The sequence below is a fragment of the Dendronephthya gigantea genome, unplaced genomic scaffold (assembly GCF_004324835.1).
Source record: "Dendronephthya gigantea isolate DGI-Jeju-01 unplaced genomic scaffold, DenGig_1.0 000021F, whole genome shotgun sequence".
In the NCBI taxonomy this organism is placed as follows: Eukaryota; Metazoa; Cnidaria; class Anthozoa; order Malacalcyonacea; family Nephtheidae; genus Dendronephthya; species Dendronephthya gigantea.
The window spans coordinates 342,641-363,201 of NW_021163031.1; the positions used below are offsets into that span (position 1 = coordinate 342,641).

General features: G+C 37.1%; 3 protein-coding genes across 4 annotated transcripts; 2 read left to right on the plus strand and 1 right to left on the minus strand.

The window, feature by feature from the left end:
- The first annotated feature begins 56 nt into the window (after positions 1–56).
- Positions 57–2,625, plus strand: LOC114521878 (ras-related protein RABD2a-like). The gene is made up of 3 exons (XM_028542451.1): positions 57–364; positions 1,529–1,822; positions 2,106–2,625. Exons 1-3 carry the CDS (start codon positions 182–184, stop codon positions 2,283–2,285), a joined length of 657 nt encoding a protein of 218 aa, XP_028398252.1. The 5' UTR covers positions 57–181; the 3' UTR covers positions 2,286–2,625.
- Positions 2,626–2,882: 257 nt separating this feature from the next.
- On the minus strand, positions 2,883–9,015 carry LOC114521908 (probable ATP-dependent RNA helicase DDX20). 2 transcript variants are annotated; one of them, XM_028542481.1, is made up of 12 exons: positions 8,670–9,015; positions 8,419–8,513; positions 7,620–7,788; positions 7,272–7,383; positions 6,804–6,946; positions 6,473–6,537; positions 6,315–6,388; positions 5,896–5,954; positions 5,612–5,694; positions 5,399–5,504; positions 4,971–5,072; positions 2,883–4,440 (listed from the first exon to the last, which is right to left on the minus strand). In XM_028542481.1, exons 1-12 carry the CDS (start codon positions 8,857–8,859, stop codon positions 2,939–2,941), a joined length of 2,700 nt encoding a protein of 899 aa, XP_028398282.1. In that variant the 5' UTR covers positions 8,860–9,015; the 3' UTR covers positions 2,883–2,938. The 2 variants fall into 2 exon arrangements, with proteins under 2 accessions (XP_028398282.1, XP_028398283.1); XM_028542482.1 differs by lacking the exon at positions 8,419–8,513 and having other exon boundaries at positions 8,670–8,754.
- Positions 9,016–16,103: 7,088 nt separating this feature from the next.
- LOC114521889 (chondroitin sulfate ABC endolyase-like) lies at positions 16,104–18,561 on the plus strand. The gene has a single exon (XM_028542464.1). The coding sequence runs from the start codon at positions 16,115–16,117 to the stop codon at positions 18,524–18,526; it is 2,412 nt and encodes an 803-aa protein (XP_028398265.1). The 5' UTR covers positions 16,104–16,114; the 3' UTR covers positions 18,527–18,561.
- Positions 18,562–20,561: the final 2,000 nt, after the last annotated feature.

Here is a 20,561-nt window from a genome sequence, read left to right on the forward strand (position 1 = left end):
GTTTGAGACATACCAACAGTAGGGTGCCTTGCCAACGTAAATGGTGATCATATTTCAATTATCAACCACAAGTACATAAATATATCGGATCCTAGGTCGGGCGCATCACTTTGACTTTTGATTGAATGATTAGTTAGTTATGCGGCTGGTGATGTTTCCAGACACTAGTGAACAAAATTAAATGCCTCACTCAAAAAAGCCGTACGATTTTAATTTTAAAGTAGCCTTTGCTGGTAATGCCGGTGTTGGCAAGACGGCATTGATGATACGTTTCACTAAAGGAACTTTTACCGAGAGGCTATGTACTGTTGGAATCAGTCACGACACAAAATTATTATCCATCGACGATAATTCCTGTGTACAGGTATGTAAATGAATGGTCAATACTTTCGTCTCGTGATGTTGCAATACAAGATTTCAATGTCACAAGCAAGGTTCCGCTTTACAAGTTTTGGCTTTAAAACAAAATTACGACAGTGTGAGGTTGACTCTCCAACGATATATTATTGAACATTGGATTGGGATCTGGGTTATATATTTGCGTGTCATATGAAACTCAGATTAAACGCAGGCACTGCTCTAGATTGATCTTGAACTTATTATTATTATTATTAATAAGAGTTTCTTTGTCTTCCGAACCAACAAATTTGTTTTAAAAATTGCTTTGAATAGCGGCCGGCAATTTATTTTTTCACGTTGGTTCTAAATTATTGTCGATAAATTCTTCATATTCATTTGATATTCAAATTGTGGTTTTTTATTCAAAACAAACTGAAGGTCAAAACAACGTAGTTTCGACAGATGTACACAAGAATATGTTTAGAAACACTATATGTCTACGTAAAAACATTCTTCTCTGAATTTCCTCAGAAAGTTCATCTGCATGGGAGAAAAATTACGTAGACAGGGACAAACCGACAAAGGTCATTTAACTAGAAAAAAGTGTATAGGACTATACGTGGAATGTTTTGTCCTGGTAAATTTCTTCCTTGTGATAGCACAAACTAGAAAGTAGTCAGAAATACCTTTCTGAGAAAAACTAGCTTCTGAGAAAAAAAGGTGTAGATTCGTCACCGGTCACTGACAATATATCGCAAATAACGAGGTTTATAATCCGGATAGAAATTAATGAATACGAGGCCATAACCTGAGGTTGGTTTAAGCCTGATTCTTGGGCCTAAGAAATTAAAAACAAAGTATTGGCAAATTGTTCTAATCTTTCTATCAATCCCGGGTTAATAGACCGAACGTTTTGCAATAAAGGAGGTGTACTTTAATTTAAACAAATAATCATCAAATTTTGCATGGTAGATTAAAATTTCATGATTCTCAAGTGAAATAAGAAGTTCATCTGTTGGCAACTTGCCTATCATTTTTTCTGGACCGTATACCAAAAATTGTGCGTAGTGTGAGTGGAGCTTTAAATCATCAATTTGTAGAATTACCACGTACGAGTATTTTTTTGTTTTATACAGAACTTTACAAGAATATTATGTGACTTGCAACCTTCTCTTATTCAATCTTTCAGCTGGAGATCTGGGACACTGCAGGACAGGAACGCTTCAGAACAATTACTCAAAGTTATTACAGAAATGCAAACGGTTTAATTTTACTGTACGATATCACAAAATACGAATCACTGACAGGACTAAGAGAATGGATAGATGACGTCAAACGATATGCTTCGCCAAATATACTCATGATTTTAGTTGGGGCAAAACAGGATTTAGCAAAGGATAAACGCGAGGTAACGGAGGAACAAGCCAAGAATTTTGCTTTTAGTTATCCTGAGATTGTTGATGTAGTCGAGACGTCTGCTAAGGTACGTATCTTCAACTCAATGTAACTAAATATGTATAATGACTTAATGTGCTGATATCATATTCAGTCCCGTGCTCCCGTTCACACCAGTACGCATAATTTTTGTTACGGTACCGAAAAAATAATACGGATGAAATTTAAAATTGCCAAATTTCACTCTGTACCAATTTTATCCGACCGAAATTTGTCCTCCACCTGTTTTGTCCCAGATCGCTCGGACAAAGCGAACGTGATGGTTAACAGCCTAAATCAACAAGCCTTAAACCAACTTTTCTTTTTTTTAGAATTCAGTGAATATCGAAACTGTGTTCATAAGATTAGCACAAGCGATGAAAGAACAACATGAAACGCGACACCTAGCTGACCAACCCCAAACAAGATCGTTTAGTGACTACACTATAAATAATCGTCATAAACCTTCACTGTTTTCTAATTTATGTCGTGTTAATGGCTGCTGTACATGATTGCATGGTGTAGTGAAATTCAAAGTGAAATGAAACTCGTCTAATACAACAGTATTTAATACGTAACCCCATTAAATAAATCAGTCTAATGACCACTTTCGATTCTTTCGAGAATTATCTGGGAGAGGGTTGTTTAATCCTTGGTGAAGTGACGTCACTGTTACTAAATGTAAGCGAAGTGCTGAAAGGTTTTTGTCAACATTGCCATACCTTTTTTTTGCAAAGCTGGTCAGAAATATTTGTGATCAATAAATGAAAATCATGGGAACTAAAACACCAAGTAAATGTACCTTGTAAAAACTAAAAGTTACAGTATATTGAAATGATAAATAAATTTTAGCTGAACTGTTTGTCGTTTATGCATACAGCTGTTATATATCAATCATCGTGTTCAGGGTAAAACGCAAACTACTCAACTCACGTCACGTCGCCGTATAAGATTACTCACGGTCTGGAAAACCTCGCCGAGGATTTACAATACAAAAATTCATGGATTCCTCTCCGATACAAGTTGTCATATTTTGTGGCCATTCAATAACACAGAACAAAGAAACCATACGAAATAATCATAAGAGTGAAGTTTAGCAAGTTGCATCTCAATTTATTGATATTCTAACCATGCATTGGGTTTCTTCTACAAAAATATAATCAACTCAAACATTTTCATGCGAAAATTTTGTGTATTTCATAATAAATTTGGTTTGCCTGTCATAAACTCGGTACCAAGTATTAGTCCACGAAATAGGTAACTCGGCCAAATACGCAGTGACGTCATCAGGCGTGGCGCCATAAAACATTGTTTCTCCGAGATTTTCACTACCATTGGTTGCGATGGCAGTAAAGTCTGTACTTGTTTCGTTTGAATCAAACCTGTATTCGTCCGCTACTATATGCTCACGAGCGATGGCATTCTTTGTCTCCGATGATCTTACATCATCCTGTGCAATCTCACTTCGCGAATGCGGTATCTCATTTGCATTTATTGCGCTACTCGACGTACAAAATGTGTTATCAACACTTGTTTCTGCAGTCAAACTTGTTTTCAATGATTGATCTAAAGTTTCAGGTTCATTCTTAAAACTAGTTTTACTGTTCTTGGAACGGGACCCACCACCGCGAGCCTTGAGATAGGAATCGAAAACATTGTCAAAATCTTTACACGAGAGTGGCACGTGGGAATCAGATGAATTCTCACTCGATCCATTCTCTTCAGAGCTTTCATACTCGGACCCACTTTCATCGCTGACAAAACAATCTCCGTTGAAATGCTTTATTGGAGACATATCTGCATCACGATTTCTGAAGATTATCTGACTTCTTCCACTTTCATTAACATTTTCTTCATTTTTATTTTCTGTGATATTATTCTTCAAAAAATCACTTTGAATACTTTCAATTTCAAGCGCACCACATAAATCATTCACCACCTCGTTATGCCCGTTCAATTTGGGATTTAATACGACTTCTTTATATTCTATGCTGCATTTAGTGTTTTCAACATGAACCTGTTCAGTTCTCGTGTCTTCATTCATTTCCATTTTATCATGTATTTTCTGCACCAGTTCAACCTCAGTGTGGTTTGTTACATTGATACTTTTATTCTCCTCAACATCGTCGTCAAGATCTTGTTTCTTATCATTTGCACTTTCTGAAAACTTTATTTCATTCTGTTTCTCCAGTCGCTCATTATCTGTCGTGTTTTTACTTTCATTCCCCTCACTATCGTCATCATGATCTTGTTTCTTATCATTTGCACTTTCTGAAAACTTTATTTCATTCTGTTTCTCCAGTCGCTCATTATCTGTCGTGTTTTTACTTTCATTCCCCTCACTATCGTCATCATGATCTTGTTTCTTATCATTTGCACTTTCTAAAAACTTTATTTCATTCTCTTTCTCCAGTCGCTCATCCTCTGTCGTGTTTTTACTTTCATTCCCCTCAACATCATAATTTTCTTCAGTCTTTTTTGTTCTTCTATCTTCGACAGTTCTGTTCTCAGTCTTCTGATGATTATCGTTCGTTTCTTCACCGTGCGCTATCTTCCCCACGGGAAGCTGGTTATTGTCAAGTGTTTGTTTAATCGTGTTGCAATTTGTTTCTGATATTTCTTGCGAATGATCCAACATCTCTTCTGACAAAATCTTCGAGATATCATCTAAGACAAAATAATAAAAAAGAGAGTTGGAAAAAGATCCTAACTCTTCCTTGAAGAAAAATTCACTATAAACTGATCGATCTCCTTTAACCAATCTGAAACGATCCAAACATTGCCATACTGAGAAAAATATAACCAAGAAACCTTTACCAGCATTCGAGACAATTTGATACAATGTAAGAAAAAATATACACCGAAAGTCAACATCTTTTAAACTCAAAATACGAGTCGTAAAAAGTAGACAACAATTTTGCAGTGATATTTCGACTTGAGAATGATTTTGAAAGACAAAGGAAATATCACCAAAATTTTGTTGTCTTGTTTTATATACTGTAATTCATATGTTGATGCTGTTTTTCTTAGATATAAAGAAGAAGAGAAAAAAGAATATTTATTTTTTTACAAATCAGCAGCTGGCGCTATCCTAGCCTTTCCTGATTTTCCGTTTTCCCCGATGCTATCCGACACATCCTTTTTGCTATTTTAGTTTTTGTTATCATTCATTGTCAGAGCATGTATATAATCATTACCTGGTAGAGGTGCGATCGTAACTCCACAATCACCTTCTATTTCGTTTAAACTCGCGACCTCTTTTCCTTCAGCTACAAAGTTTACTGTAACACCATAGGAACCTAAATTCAGGCATATATTTATCGAAATGGAATTTCAAAGTGCCATTTCTTTGAAATAATCATCAGAAGATTGAGAACAGAACTGTCGAAGACAGAAGAACAAAAAAGACTGAAGAAAATTATGATGTTGAGGGGAATGAAAGTAAAAACACGACAGAGGATGAGCGACTGGAGAAAGAGAATGAAATAAAGTTTTTAGAAAGTGCAAATGATAAGAAACAAGATGATGAAATGGAATTTCGAAGTGCTATTTCTTTTTAAACCTTTTTTGATTATATTAAAGAAAAAACAACTTGAAAATCAAATGAAATTTTGAGTCGTCTTACCAAACCGCCCAGCTCTACCAACTCTGTGTAAATACGTCTCACTATCATGCGGCAGATCCATGTTGATCACGAGGTTAACACGTTCAGCGTCTATACCACGTGATGTCTTAAAAAAGCAATATTATCACGTTGTTTTTGTATCGATTTAGTCTAACAACAACAACAGCAACAACAATTTTAAAGCTGAAAGTATCTGTATATAGACACACTTACTAAATCGGTGGAAATCATGATACGACATTTGAACTCCTTTAACTTTGCCATGGCAATGAGACGTTCATTTTGTCCTTGACTTCCTGTCAGAATAGAGAAATACAAATGTTTGACGGCAAATGAATGCTCGAAAACACGTTTAAAGTTTCAAAACAGTCTGATCCATCAACAGAATGACTGATGTAACAACTACAGTAAGTGATTGACTGAAGTATCATGCAACCAACTGATAACATACGAACTTTTCCCTTCGATCTATTAATTAACCGAACATGAAATGTTACCTGAAATATACGTCGACGGCCATCCATTCTTTGCTAACGTTTCGCTTAAATTCTTCGCTCTAAAAACATCAAAGACATCAACTTTTTAAAATATGATCAGATAATAAAATCCTAATACCTCAAGGTACTTCATAATATTTGAATAGTGACAATGATTTCTCAAAAAAAATGCAAAAGTTTCGGAAGGAAAGGCTAAAAACCTATGAAAAGGCTAAAAACCTATGAAAAGGCTAAAAACAAAGGTCCGATAACATTCAGGTTAAGAAAATGGACCATTCTCCTTATTAAACTAAATGCTATAGTTTGGGATGCGCTTTCCAGATGTACTGATAAATATTCCAAGTTTTAAATTTAGTTTAATCGGCGTCCATTAAATTTAGTTTAATCGGCATCCAAGTTTTGTTTTCATCTCCACTGACCTGATTTGATAGTTTGAAAAAATCAAACATTGATGAAATGACAGCTTTGAGAACAAATGTAGAAGACTTTCAACCTGAATATAAATATATTTGAAAGTTTCATCCCCACAAAACGTACACAACGTTGTTTTGATCTCAAATAAGACAAAATTACGAACCTTCTCCTGAAATACTTTATGTGGAAGAGAATGGAAAGAGACAATGCAACGATAGTGACGAATTCCTAAAAAATGAGACGAGTTGGACAATTGGGGTTATAACACAAAACCATAGACGAACGAGACGAAGGCGTATGGGGCTGCACCCTTGATAAGGCAAGCAATTTGTACTCAAGAGTCAGTTTCGCACCTGAAAATTTTTACGTCTGTAAGCCTACACACAAAACGTTCTTTATAAATGGGACGTCGAGAAAAGATTCGAGATCTATTGAAAACTTTATATTCGATCCTAAAATATATCTTAGAACTAACATAGAAACACCAGAAGCACCTTCTAAAGCAGGATCAGCAGAATTTAAGCGAACAAATGTTGGATCTTTCATATAATTTTTCAACCGCTCAGCAAGATGATCTGGGTACGTCGCTGATAGCGCCAATATCTGTTTACTGCTGGGAAGTGTGGAGTAGATCCAACTATGTGATAAAGAATATATGACAAGTTACTGACTAACACTCTGAGTGATCCACAGGAAGACGTGATCCACAGGAAGACGTGATAGTGAAGAAGTAACTAACTGGCTGATCTAACAACTGAATGACAGATCTAACAGCTACAGTAAGTGATTAACTGAACTATCATGTAACCAACTGATCTATGAACTGTACTGACCTACCAACAATGGTGGGACCAACTAGTTGACTGTTGCACAAACCATCCGACTGTGTGACTATTATTTATTATTTACTGGTTATAAATTATTAAACAGATCAACTTATCAAACAGTTTGCAATAAATTACTTGATTTGTTTCTGAAAGCTCTCATCCAACAACTTGTCTGCTTCGTCCAAAATAAAAAGGCGGATACAAGTTGTCTGCAGCAGTTTGCTTTCTATGAGATGTTTAATGCGACCTGAATAGTAACAATACCATTAGAATGTCTGTAGATGCAGTGTTTGTAGTAGTTATGTAGTACTTTGAGTATCTTTCTTTATGGCGCTTGGAGAACCAATAAATTGCAACTGATACAAAATGCATGTTTAGCAGGAGCAACAATGTTAACTGTTCGATATTGCCATTTTCAAGTACTAAATAAAATAAGTTTAAATACAATGATGTTGATTTTATTCATTTTATTTAAATATTTACCTGGAGTGCCAATAGCAATATGACATTGTCTCAAACTAATTTTATCATCTTCAAGAGGCATTCCTCCAATAAAGACATGAGTTTTTAAGCCATTTAAATGTTGACCAATTGAGCACATGACATCCTTGATCTGAACAGCAATTTCACGAGTTGGGGCGAGAACTAGTACCTGAAAGAGTTGAAAGGTTGGAGGAAGCAAATGTTGTAAGCATATTTAAGAATTGAGATAAATAAGGGGCTGCATGTTGACAAATAGATTTTGTCCCGCATTGTGGCCTTTGGCCTTGATAGGTGGGAGGGAGGGGGGGGAGGTGATTGGGAGGGAGGGAGGTGATTGGGGGGGGGGGTGATTGGGAGGGAGGGAGGTGATTGGGAGGGGGGGAGGTGATAGACTAGAATCTGAGATTACAAAATATTTGGGATGAAAACTGACTTTAGAAATATGAAGTTCAGAAGAAAACATTGTATGTAAAAAATATTAAATACTCACAAAATTTAAAGGTTCATAGGCACATAATGGACACAGGTAAAAAAAGTATTTTGCCTGATGTTTCCACTATCTCAATGCATATTTTAAATGTAGTATTCTTGTTCTTTTAATATATTACCATAGATATTATTAATAGACCACTTGCAGTCATATTTTTGAAGGTATTTTGGATCATATTATTTCGATTCTCGTTGGTTTTTTGCTGGTCCATGATGGGGTTGGGGGTTTTGCTTCAAACAATCGCGGCCAAAGTCCACGATGTGCGACAAAATCTATTTGTTGACGGCCTCTAAGTAGTAACACTTGTACCTGAACCGACACCACAGCCAAATTGATATTTTCAAGCGCAATGACACTGAAAACGCACGTTTTACCAGTTCCTGATTTTGCCTGTGCTATTAAATCTAGTAAAAGGAAATCTAGTTTCACATGCAACTCAAATAATATGCAATGCGATACTTTAATCATTTATAATAAAATCATGCATACAATTTATAAAAAAGGTTTATTTGCGCATAAATATTTTAACACGTACACACACGTTAACATCACTCAATTACCTAGGCCGCATCTACCAAGAGGGATTGCTTTTAGTTGTATTGGAGATGGTCTTTCAAACCCGGCACTTTTTAATCCTTCTAGTACGTTGCTGGACAACATGAGACCAGAGAAATCGACTTTTTCATTTATCAAAACGTCAGTTGTACGACGTTTATCGCCAAACCGATGTGCTGTTCGTCTCCTTCGCATGTTTGCTTCTATCCAATAAGTATACAAAAATGTAGCTTTTTAACTACTTCATTACGTGCAAACATGAAGTGAAACCCCGGCTATATCATTACAAGAATAAACCAGATTTTTGGGACTGTTCATATTTGATGGAAATAATCCAAGTTGGCAGCCATATTAAATGTGACCGCGCAGTGACCTGGACTTTCCTGGGAGGGGAGGGGAGGGGAGGGGAGGGGAGCCAGGCCAGGAAGAGATCCATCCAACCACAACCAAAACCAACACCGTCATATCATGGATAGTTAATAAAAGAAAAAAAGAAGAAAGATCGAACTTTAATATTCCCCGAAAATACAACAGAATCAACGAAGATAAAAAATAAAAACTTGTGAAATAAATACATACACTTTAGGCCCAAATTGTACCGGGGAATCAGCGGCTATACTAATTACTAAACACAAAATTAACAAAACATTTTAGCAAACTAAGCCGTTCAGTCATTTATATTGAGTTTCCTTTTCAGAATGACGATTATTTTAACGTTAAAAACCAACAAGGATTGTTTCAAAACACTAAAAGAATATAAAAACACTAAAATTTCTCGCTAAAAACACTTAAAAAACGTTTAGGCGTTTAAATCTTAACATTTCCATGCGTGTGCCTTATTAGTCGTTTTCTGTGTATATACTTGTTAGGGACCGCCCCCCGAGACCAGGAAAAGCTTAAATACGTTAAATTTATCTTCGCTCTCAGGGCTAGCCACTGTAGCTGATTCGTCTATGACGCGCTAGGCTTGTGGCGATGCATACTCTGTTTCTCACTGAGACGTAACGGTTAGGTGCACATACATCATGGTCTGGGGGCGCCTTAGACGGCCGTTAAGATGTGAGTTATGGGGGGGAGTTCTTCCTATAGCAACTGTCCTTGCACCTTTCGTAGTTGTAACTATGCTGTATGTCGCAGCCGGTTGTATAACCAGGTTAGATTGTGGCATAGGCTGGATGATCTCTTTTGGGTGTTTTTACATTCTTTCCCAAATTTTTTTTTTTTTGGCATGCTTTCCAAATTTTTCTTTTACATACAAAAAACACTGTTATTAAACATATATGGAACGGATATAAAAAATCATATCGACTGAAAACCACTTTAATTTACCCCTGAGTACTCTCCCCAGTCTCTGCATGGCTGAGTCTCTGAGTTAAACAATAGTACAATACCAGAAATCATTCATAAACATCAAACATCTTCATCAACCTTACAGCAGTAAAACAGCGACAAAGACATTCAGACAGTCAACTCTGTGTTCTCGTTAGTGCCTTCAGCCCGAGAACTGTCAATCAAAAGTCTGGATAAATCTCCTGGCTTTCCCTGCGAGTTTTCAAATTCATATTTCAAAATATCTGACATTGAAAACAACTCAAGATTTTCTACTAATTGTGGACTTAGTTTATTCATTAATACTGATCCATGAGATAGTTTGAACTAAGACACCACCATTGTTGGGTACACCAGTGCAGTATGGTAATCCAGGTTATATCCCAATGGTTGACCATAATCTCGATGAATCACCCTGAATTCTTCTGTAGCTAAATTTTCATTCCACAACAAGAAACACGGCATGTTTATGGCCATTTTAAGAGCACATGCATTCAATTGTTATTCCCAATTGATTGCATATAAAATCCAACTTTGATTTAATTTCAAATGCATAACATCGGGGTTTCTATCTTGCAACACAGGCTGCTGAAGAATACGAATCCCCAGCTTCTAGAATGATAAATCCACTTCAACAACACAAGCGGACATCTTACATATAATTCGACCGCACACTGACGTGTCCCAACGACCGTACTGGAGCCGCTCGTCTAACTCAATTACGCGGTTCTAATTGATCAATTCTGTCACTAAGTATAGTTGAGAGATAACTACCTTTTTACACAACCGGCTCCCAAAAACATTGGAATTTGTGCTCGGATGTGGTGAAGCCAACTAGCTAGCCTGCGTCGCAGGATTTTTGACTGCAGGAAACCATCAAGGTGTAGTATGATACTAACTCTCCTGACAAAGGCCCTCTGGTCGAAACGTCGAGAAGCCGTCCCAAACTCTGATAGAAGCAAAACATCCTCAAATGTTTATGTTTCCACGCTTATACTGTGCAGGAGTGACAAATAGGTACAATAACAAGATACGGTGAAAAAATTATATCTTTACAGGGTTGGGTAAATAAATTTTTTGGATTGTCATTAAGAGGGTAAAATATTTTTTGTTGTCAAAATTGGGTCCCAACCCCGGCTATAAATAATGGCCAGTCCCTTATTGGTCTGAGTAACAGCACGCAACAAGCGTATTAGCAACTGCTCTGGGGACCAAACCACGCCATGACTTGAGCTGTCTTGTTAAGATCCACGTCAGCGGCAAAAATTAGTGTTTTACTTTATATTATTTTATTGTACTGACTTGTGGTCAACTAATATGATAATAGCGACAGGTGGTTAACTAATCATATTTAAGGTTTAACTACTGTGTTTAACGTTGGCAATAAACTTTTTAACGTTTCTCTACAACTGGCTCTGGGATAATATTTCATTGTCTTACCAAAGAAGACGTACTGTTTGACTTACCAAACGTACTGTTTGACATATAGTTGATTCATTTATTTTCCCAGCACCTACCTATGTTTCCCACCTACCTGTGGCTGTGTTAAATATTTGGGCGCTTTGTCTCCAAGTCAGTCGATCTCATCATCAGTGACCTGGCTGACCCAACGGCGTCGTGACAAGTATAAACCTCTCGTGATTGATACCGTCATTTCAATTTTGGTGTTGAAGTGATAACGTACTCGTAAAAATATCATTTTGAGAGCGTCGATACTTGAAGCTTTTATATTATCCAGTTTTGTCCAGAAGACCAAAGAAGAGAATAGAAAAACAGCGGACTTCATTCTCACATGACGTTCATTTTAACTTGGTGGCAAAGAAATTATCCAAATGAAGGTAATTAGCTTGCCCAATGGCAATGTTTACAAGACCTAGCTTATATTAGCTTTCATTTACGTGTAGATTAAATTAGCTCAAATTTGGAGACATAATATATCTCGCGCGTCCAAATACATAAACCAAAAAGGTTTGTTTGTTAATTAATGTAAAATGCGTCAAGCAATCTTAACGTAGATTGTTCGACGCATTTCATGCTCATTATTTCGCACAAAATGTACATTTTGCCGACTGTGTGTGTCTAATTAGATTTTTAACAGCTGGCTCAGCCTGGCTGTGCCTGGTTTATATATAGACTTGTACTCAGCTCGTTAATTTTGCTTTTGGCATATTCCTTTCAGCCCAAGGTCGGGTCTAATAGTCAATTCCTAGCTGACCACAGTGTTTCTTTACATGAATTATTGCAGAAACCTGAGATAAACATATTCTGTGTTGTTTGTAAATTATTTGAGGCTAGGACACGAAAACACGAGGCGATGGCATGTTGAAGTCTGTGGCCCTGTTTGTTCGAATGCTTGAGAAGTCACGATATTGCTCTGCTTTTTTTTCGCGAAGTTTAAGGTTTGTTTATAAAGCGCTATTTGATGAGCATTCTATGCGCAAATAATATTCCTGTAGCGTTGGAGAAGCAGAGCTGTATTGCGTACCCGCGTGTTATGAAAATAATTTTGAAAGTAGTGTGCTGAGGATACCATTGGGGGTCATTTGCGTGGAGTGTTGTCGGTAATATTAAATACTGAATTCAAGTTGTTTACTAAAGATTGTACATATCTTTGTATTGGCAAAACAGCGAGTGATGACTGAATGCAAAACAGCGGTATTTTTAAAACAAAGAGAAGTCAATGAAAAGACGCGCAAATTATGGAGATGATGGAAATAGATACGCTTGCTGAGTTGTTGTGGTACATTGAATTATAATAATAAATTGCTCAAGTAGATCCCAACCCAGATATTATGTCCCTGTTATTGAAATAGTATTGAATCAGTTAATGGTTAATTTCATCCAGTCTGTGTTTGGATAATTTTTTAATTGGACCAACACGATGGTTTTTAATAGGGCGAAAATGAAACCATCTGTCAACGAAGTTGTTGAACTTTCTCTGATGAGAACAAGAAACAAATGCTCTCTTGATATCGTCATGTAATCGCTTTAAACTGCACGCGTCCAGTCTTTCGCGTTGTTGAATTTAAATACAACCACAACTGGGGCCAGTTGTATGAAAGCTGGATAGCGCTGTCCACCGGATAGTGGGTTTTCAATTGCTCTAAAATCAGTTAATCATCTCTTGTTCTGTGTAGCTTAGTTTAAACCTTTTTTTAAATTGGAAGTTCTCTTTGAATAAGTAATTTCATTCCTTTTTAGGCATGTTTACAACAGCAAAAATCACTATCCTGTGGGTTGCGCTATTCAGCCCCTGCAATATAACTTGAATTCGCAATGCGTTTCATTGAAATCGGATGCAACTTTTCGTTCCCATGTCATAGGTTTTTAAATTCGCCGTTGTCGACTACATGAAGTTCTTATTTCTTAATGAATCAACTATTAAATCATAGGAACTTAGATATTTCGTGCAGTGACTGCAGTCTATTCGATGCAGTATTCAATCCGTATCATCTTATCTTGACTACATATTATAATAACATTTCTGCACCAATCACAGTGCGTCCTAAAATGGTTTAAAATTATATAATCTTTAAAATTATGTCTAGTCAACTGACCGGAAATATTCTCCCAAAAAAGATATCTCTTTCAGGATAAAGCTACGTAAATCCGGGGAAATCAGCCAAAATGGGAAGATGCCATACAATATTATATTGCGTGCAAAATAGTTCAAGGTCGAAAGTTAACAGTTACATGAAAGTTTGTTTTAATATCTGTCTGGCATTTGAAGCATTTCAATACCTCTTAAGGCTGATATGATAAAAAAATATATATTTGTAAGGCTGTGACTATGAGATAGCGGCAACCCTATATCGCTGTGATAAAAACATATTGAACTTATCACATATCAACTATAGCGATAAGACTATATTAAGGTCTTCAGCTGCAAATTCTGCTGTGCATGACGGTTTTGCAAAGATTGGATCAGAATCTTAAAGTCAAGACCAGATATTTCATCACGGATTTTAATTACCCTGTTTGTTTCTAATTGAAGTGGCCTTACTCGAAATTTCGAGAACTGTTCCAATCTTTGCCCTTTGAGGAGAACTTTATAATACATGCGTGACTTTTTTTACCAACTTTAAATATCTCAAGTAAGCACTTAACCCCATGTGGCATTCGCAATCGAAGCTGTGTTTTATATGAAGCTTTTGGTTTTGCTAATTTCATGGTTTATATGGGAAGAAGGGTAAAATTATTTTAATGTGATTCATTTCAGATATATTTGAGGATGGTTATTATCAATATTGAATTTACTCATGATGTAAATCTTTATGTAGGCTCTCAGAACACATGTCATCGTCATCGCAGCTCTGATCTCAATCATCAAAGGAACGATCTATGGTTAGTTTCTGGATAATATTGATAATATTCGGGAGAAGATAGATCGCGTTTTACCAAACATAAAATGAACGTTGCCAGTGGCGTAGCCAGTATGATAATTGTGGAGGGGGCATATTCATATATTCCATATTCGTGATACGCAGGATTAATTTCTTTTTAAATCAATTTTCTTTACAGTCTGTTAGCATGAATATCTGGGCTTCCCAATTATCGATGCTGGCCACGCCACTGAACGTTGCGACGTAACAGAATTTGACCATTCTACCTCTGCCATTCTACCAGAGCACGATCGAGTTTGCGTGACTTATTTTCTCTTTTATTGATCGGAAGTGTTAATTATAATAGTCTTTTGTTTACCATGACTTGGAGCGAGTCGTCTATAAACTTGATCTTGACCTCAGGGCCAGTTGTTCAAAGCTGGGTTAGCGCCAACCCTGATTTAAATCTTACTCCGCTGTTTTGGTTTACATGCTTCTGCACCGCTGTTTGTTTCAAGACTTTACAAAATAAGACTTCTGTTGATCCACAAAATATTTATGAAAAAACATGTTCAACTTCATAAACAAGCGATGTGAAAATTTGAGTTAAGCCTGGGTTAAGCTAACCGGCTTTTGAGCAACCGGCCCGTAGCAGCCGTGATGGCTAGCCCCCAGCTGCTTTACTCTGGTTTTACTAACTAACTGATCAATTCCACCACCTTTTCACCCTAGATGAACACAAACTTCACTTATTCGACGTACCCACAACGTCAACATTGACGACGTCATCTGACGTGTACAAACATGGCGACCGTGCTCTTAAATGGTCCTGGAAACCAGGGGACAGTTTAACGTTGGATCTGTCGCAAGAACCTGTAGAGGGTGATCGATTACGTAGGGGTGGCATAAAGATATGGTTATTCCTGCGTAAAAGTATACCAGATAAAATAACATTAGCATTCTATATTCTGGGTGCTATATCAAGAATCGCTCGGCCTGAATGCGATTTCGGTATCTCCCTTCAGTTCACAGGCTGGCGGGCGGTGTGGGTTAGCTTTAGAGAATGTAAACTTAGACGCCCGTGGTTGCCGTTATATCTTATGCGGATTCAGGCTCCTGTTCGGCAAACGGGCATCATTTACTTCGATCTTCTGTCAATTGTTAACAATTTACATTCACAATCACGCGATAATATTGTTCCTCCATTTAGAGGATGGATACGGACTTCCCGAAATTTCTGGCAACAAACGTATCATTGGAGTTTGGTAAAACCAAGAAATGAAATATTTAATGGACTCGAACTTACCGACCAACAATTACGTCATTTGAAGGAAATACGATTGATCAGAACGCGATTAAGAGATTGGTACCGAGTGAAGGGGAAATCAACATACGAACTTACAGGCTACCATGAAAAGCGTTGGACGAGGCTTAAAAAACAAATGAAACGTGCGCGTAAATATTTAAAGAAAATGAATATCACAAAGACAAAAGATGGTTTTATAAAGGGTCCGCCACTTTTTTGCCGCAATTCTGAGTACGGAAAACAATCGATATATGCTCCCGATATTAAGTTTGGTTTCTTGTTTCGAAAAGTTTTATTGCCTCTAGCGTTTGAGTATTATTTTTCCACAAGGAAAGAGGAAATTCGTAAGATTATTGAAGTCGAATTGCCCAAGTTAAACGACCCAGCCAAGCAAGTTGTTACATTACAAAAACTTGTCGGTTTTGAGAAGGAATATATGAATATATTTTATTTTAAGTATAAGTTAGGAGTACGACCCTTAACCGAACATAAAATGAAAATGGCAATGAAGGAAATCAACCGTAAAAGATATTTAAGGATATTGGGGATATTTGAATACATCATTGATCAAGGATGGGCAGTCGGGAGTGGCCTGGGATCGCTGGACCACGAAATGAACCGAAGTAGCAAAGGATTTGTGACGTCAATTTTTTTACTTCGTGAGCCGCTGCACCACTCTGGTTTGTTACCACGGCTCATCGAAATAATGAAATGGTATTTAGAGTTCGGAGAGATATACCAGAATCCGTTTGAATTTCTAGGGACGACTGCTGACCGATTAAGAACGCTGTTTTTGTACCGTTTGATGTGTGTACTTGTCATGCCCGAGGCCACACTTCAACAAGCTTTGGACAAACTGCGCGATATGAAAGCTTTGAGAGCCTGGTACGAAAATGCACTAAGCATCAATCCCGGTTTAGGAGGCACCATAAAACCGGATTATACCGGATATCATCATAGGTCATTCTATCCAAACGATTACGTGTTACCAGGTCTTCTGACCGCGTCACAAGTAGTATATCTCCTCAGAGGGACTAACTATGAATTGTCTCAAAGAAGTCGGAATGATTTAAGAAAAGCAATTCATTTCATGCGACTATTGTCGGAACAGTACGCCATCCCTAACAGTATAACAAACAATCCTACGTTGGCAAAGCCTGAGCTTATTTGTCTTATACCAGCTTTCGCTTATGCCGTATTATGGGATGAAAACTCGCGAGATTTTCTGCCACCAAGGACTTCAACATGGCTTCAATATGCTGGCTCACCTCCAAGCAGTAGGCCCACAAGAGACGAACACGCGAGCCCACTACATATAGAAAGTCTTCGTCTGTTCATGCGCATGTTCAATGAGTCCAACAGGGACGTACAATCGTATTTAAAGAGCGGGAAAGGATGCTCATGGAAGACCTCATATATGTTTACATTAGGGTCTCTGTCGCTTCTGTATGAGCTGAAAAAACGCGCAAAGGTGCTTGGAATTAGTGCAGAGCCAGCCCCACAAGGCAATTGGGCAAAAAACTTTGCAGCACTCTCAATACACCGACGTCAAAATTGGGTGGTTACTGTCAAGGGGTTTAATAATTTCGTTTGGGGCCATGAATCCTCTACACGAGGTAACCAGTATGGCAGGTATCAGAGCTATGGACAGTTATTGATTGCAAACACGGATTATGGTTTAAAAGCGTACGATATTGACCGAGGTTGGGACTGGACCCGACTACCAGGCACTACTTCCTTACGTGTGCCTGCAGAACAACTCATGGGGCAAGATCAGTTGTATAATCCCAAGAGTCTTTGTGGAGCGATGAATTTTCAAGGAACCAGCAAATTTCGTAACGGTGTTTTCACCATGGATTTTGAAAGACCAAAGTATGGTGACAATATCCGTTCGGAGTTATGGTTTAAAAAATCCGTTTTCTTTTTCAACGAATTACTAGTGTGTGTAGGCAGCGATGTGAGAGCAAAACGGTTTAGTTTCAGAACGGCTAAAGCTGAAACAACGCTATTTCAGAATATAGGACATTTTGCAGACCGTAGGCGGTCTATACGGTTAAATGGTTATGAGATATCTTTGGGGACACCAAAATATGGCAGGAGATTTATGTGGGCAGAAAATTCACCAGCCATGCTAATCGATGTTAATCAAAACGCCTACTACGTCCCGCGTGCAGGCAAGCAAAATCTAAATGTCTGGCTTGTCAATCAAACGCAAACATCTGACAGCCCGAAAATAACAGACGGGTATTACGCAACAGCTGTGTTACGTCACGGAGGTAATCCAGATGGAATAAATTACGAGTATGCAGTGTTAGTGAATTCTTCTTATGAAAAACTATATAAAATGGTGTGCAGGCAGGAAAGACTATACGGGCTGCCGAAATATGAATTGCTTCAGCAAGATACAAATGCACATGTTGTAAAATTTAATAATTCCCCCCGGATTGGTTTAACAACATACGGGTATTCTATTTTCACTCCGCGAACTAATTTACCCGGACCACTTTGGATGGTAGGGGATCCTTGTGTACTTATGGTAGAAGATGGGGGTAAGAAGAGCACAAGATTGGTAATAGGTGTGAGTTATCCACAGATGAATTTCAATTCGACAAAGAAAATGAAAACATCCCAAGATGCGAGAGAAAACGAGTTATTCTACATGCGTAGTCAAGAAAAAAGGATTTGGGTTTTATTAAGAAGTAAAGTTTATCGTGATGGCTTTCGTGTTTACGTTGATGGGAAAGCAGTGGATAAACAAGACGTTGATGCATATATTGGAATATTTCCACTCTACGATGAACCAAGTACAGGATCTCTTGTTCACTTCAAAAACCTGTATAACGGTTTTACAACGGAGGTTCATTTACGACGGCTTGTGAGCCCCAGTATTAAGGCGCATCGTTGATAAAATATGTAGAAACATAATCAAATTTACACATATACTGTACATAGAGGAAAAATCTTATTTAAAGCTATTTAATGAACACATTAGTAAACTCCATCAAACCTATTTTTAGATGTTTTCGTTCCCAGTTTCCTTGTTTGCACCTCTGTTGATTTATTAATGGTGCCCAGTCTTTCAGCTTTCAACTGCAAGCTTTTTCATTTAAGTGTAGCATCTGTTCGTTTATAAAAGCAAGTTTCTCATTGGCCAGATCATAGTCAATTGCAAAGTCAGATATTCACAAGGAATAAATACAAAATATACTTTTTAACTGACACGATGACCGTTATCTTCTTTAACGTTTTTGTGATATCTCGGGGCCGCTGTGGCACAGGCTTCGTTGTTGGGATAAATAATGAAACGTTATTAATAGAAAGACTGATTATTAAAAATATAGATGAATTAGTAGATAACCTGACGGACTGACTGACTGACTGACATGTTAATGTTTTCATGCATACAGTTAACTGGCCGTTGCCATTGTGCATGGGATTATATTCGTTTTACCCGCTCTCGCGCCGGTGGCAATCCCACACTGCCTAGCTGCAAGAATATAGCGAACGTGACTGTCATCCTGACAATTTCAGGTATATTCATTCTATTACAAAACGTTTTTTTGAAGACACTTCAGGTTATATGACTATACACAGCAACCCATCTGGCCCATCCAGATAATACTAAACATATATAAACGACTGAACAACGTTAATAATAAACAACTGTCATATTGTTCATAAGATGCATGCATTATAATATTTATGGCAGTTGGGCGACGTGAATATATATTAATAAATAACATGAATATATAATGTTGATGGGCAAAGACAATATATATTGAGAATATATATATAAGAATATATATTGTTAATTTTCTCCTCTTTAGGAGTTGTTTTGTTGAAAAATCAAAATGATACGTTTTCGAACTTTATTATTCTGTCAAACGTAACACGAGAAAATAAAATTTCGCTCGAAAGTATTGGCTTAATTCATACAATATACAATACATGCTGTAAAGTCCATTAAAACGCCGGATGGTCACCACAATATACAACAAAGATTAACGATAAGCACTTAAGGAGAAGTGATAAACGTTGTCTATGAATATTATAATAATAGATGTTATATCTGTTAAATGAACAACTCAGTTGAATAGTTTACAAAAATAATTACTGCATGAACCATGGCGTCGATTGTTACGTTTGCACATTTTATTCGACACGGCAAATGTTTGTTTTGCTGAAATGTATGATGATAAATACTATGAAATATTCGTTTCTAAACGTAGAGGTAAGGCATGCAGTTTATGATATATATCTATGTTCTCATGTGATTTCACGCTGTATTATTAATAATGAGTTGCAAATACTGTCGGTCCATACTGATAAAACTAAAGTAACGACTCATCATGAGTCATGATATCATGATTCTAATGTAGCAGTCTACACATGCACACATCCACTCTGCGACGCCTTTAGAGAAGAATTGCAATGTTAACCTGCCATTAGCCAGTAAGATTTTAAATTATATGGTAAGTTAGGGGAAAATTTGACTGATGAAAACAAAGTAAAAAACTCCATATGTCCGGCACTGCTGTTCGCAGTCTGGTTGTGAGCTACGTGTAAACAGAGTAGTATATTGCATGCCTTCGTGTCATATAAATTACTTTAAATAAAATTAGTTTCTCAATAACGTTGACATGCAGGATAATAACTAATGTTTTACATAATATAAATCAGCATAAACTTTAACGAAACTATATATGGCGAAGTTTGCCCCGTTGAGTTTTCCTTCATTTTTGTGTATTTGGCTGCTAAGTTTTCACGCACTCAAGTCTTGAATATATAATAGGGTAGCTATACTTTAAACACACAAATTAAAATTTTTTATCATACGCGGTATAATAAAGATGAGTTTCCTGAATTTCGAGGACAATGAAATATCGATTAAAGTCAATTTTCAAAGCGCAAAAAGCAAAAAAATTTGTCTCAGTGATATT

Bases quoted from the DNA above. Each gene is read 5' to 3' on its own strand.
- LOC114521908 (XM_028542481.1), bottom strand. From the start codon at position 8,859: ATGCGAAGGAGACGAACAGCACATCGGTTTGGCGATAAACGTCGTACA. The intron at 7,384-7,619 runs GTAAATATTTAA...GTTACTATTCAG, and splicing joins TATTGCTATTGGCACTCCAG to GTCGCATTAAACATCTCATA. The intron at 6,389-6,472 runs GTTCGTAATTTT...ATTTATATTCAG, and splicing joins ATAAAGTATTTCAGGAGAAG to GTTGAAAGTCTTCTACATTT.
- LOC114521889 (XM_028542464.1), top strand. From the start codon at position 16,115: ATGAAAATGGCAATGAAGGAAATCAACCGTAAAAGATATTTAAGGATA.
- LOC114521878 (XM_028542451.1), top strand. From the start codon at position 182: ATGCCTCACTCAAAAAAGCCGTACGATTTTAATTTTAAAGTAGCCTTT. The intron at 365-1,528 runs GTATGTAAATGA...TCAATCTTTCAG, and splicing joins ACGATAATTCCTGTGTACAG to CTGGAGATCTGGGACACTGC. The intron at 1,823-2,105 runs GTACGTATCTTC...TCTTTTTTTTAG, and splicing joins TAGTCGAGACGTCTGCTAAG to AATTCAGTGAATATCGAAAC.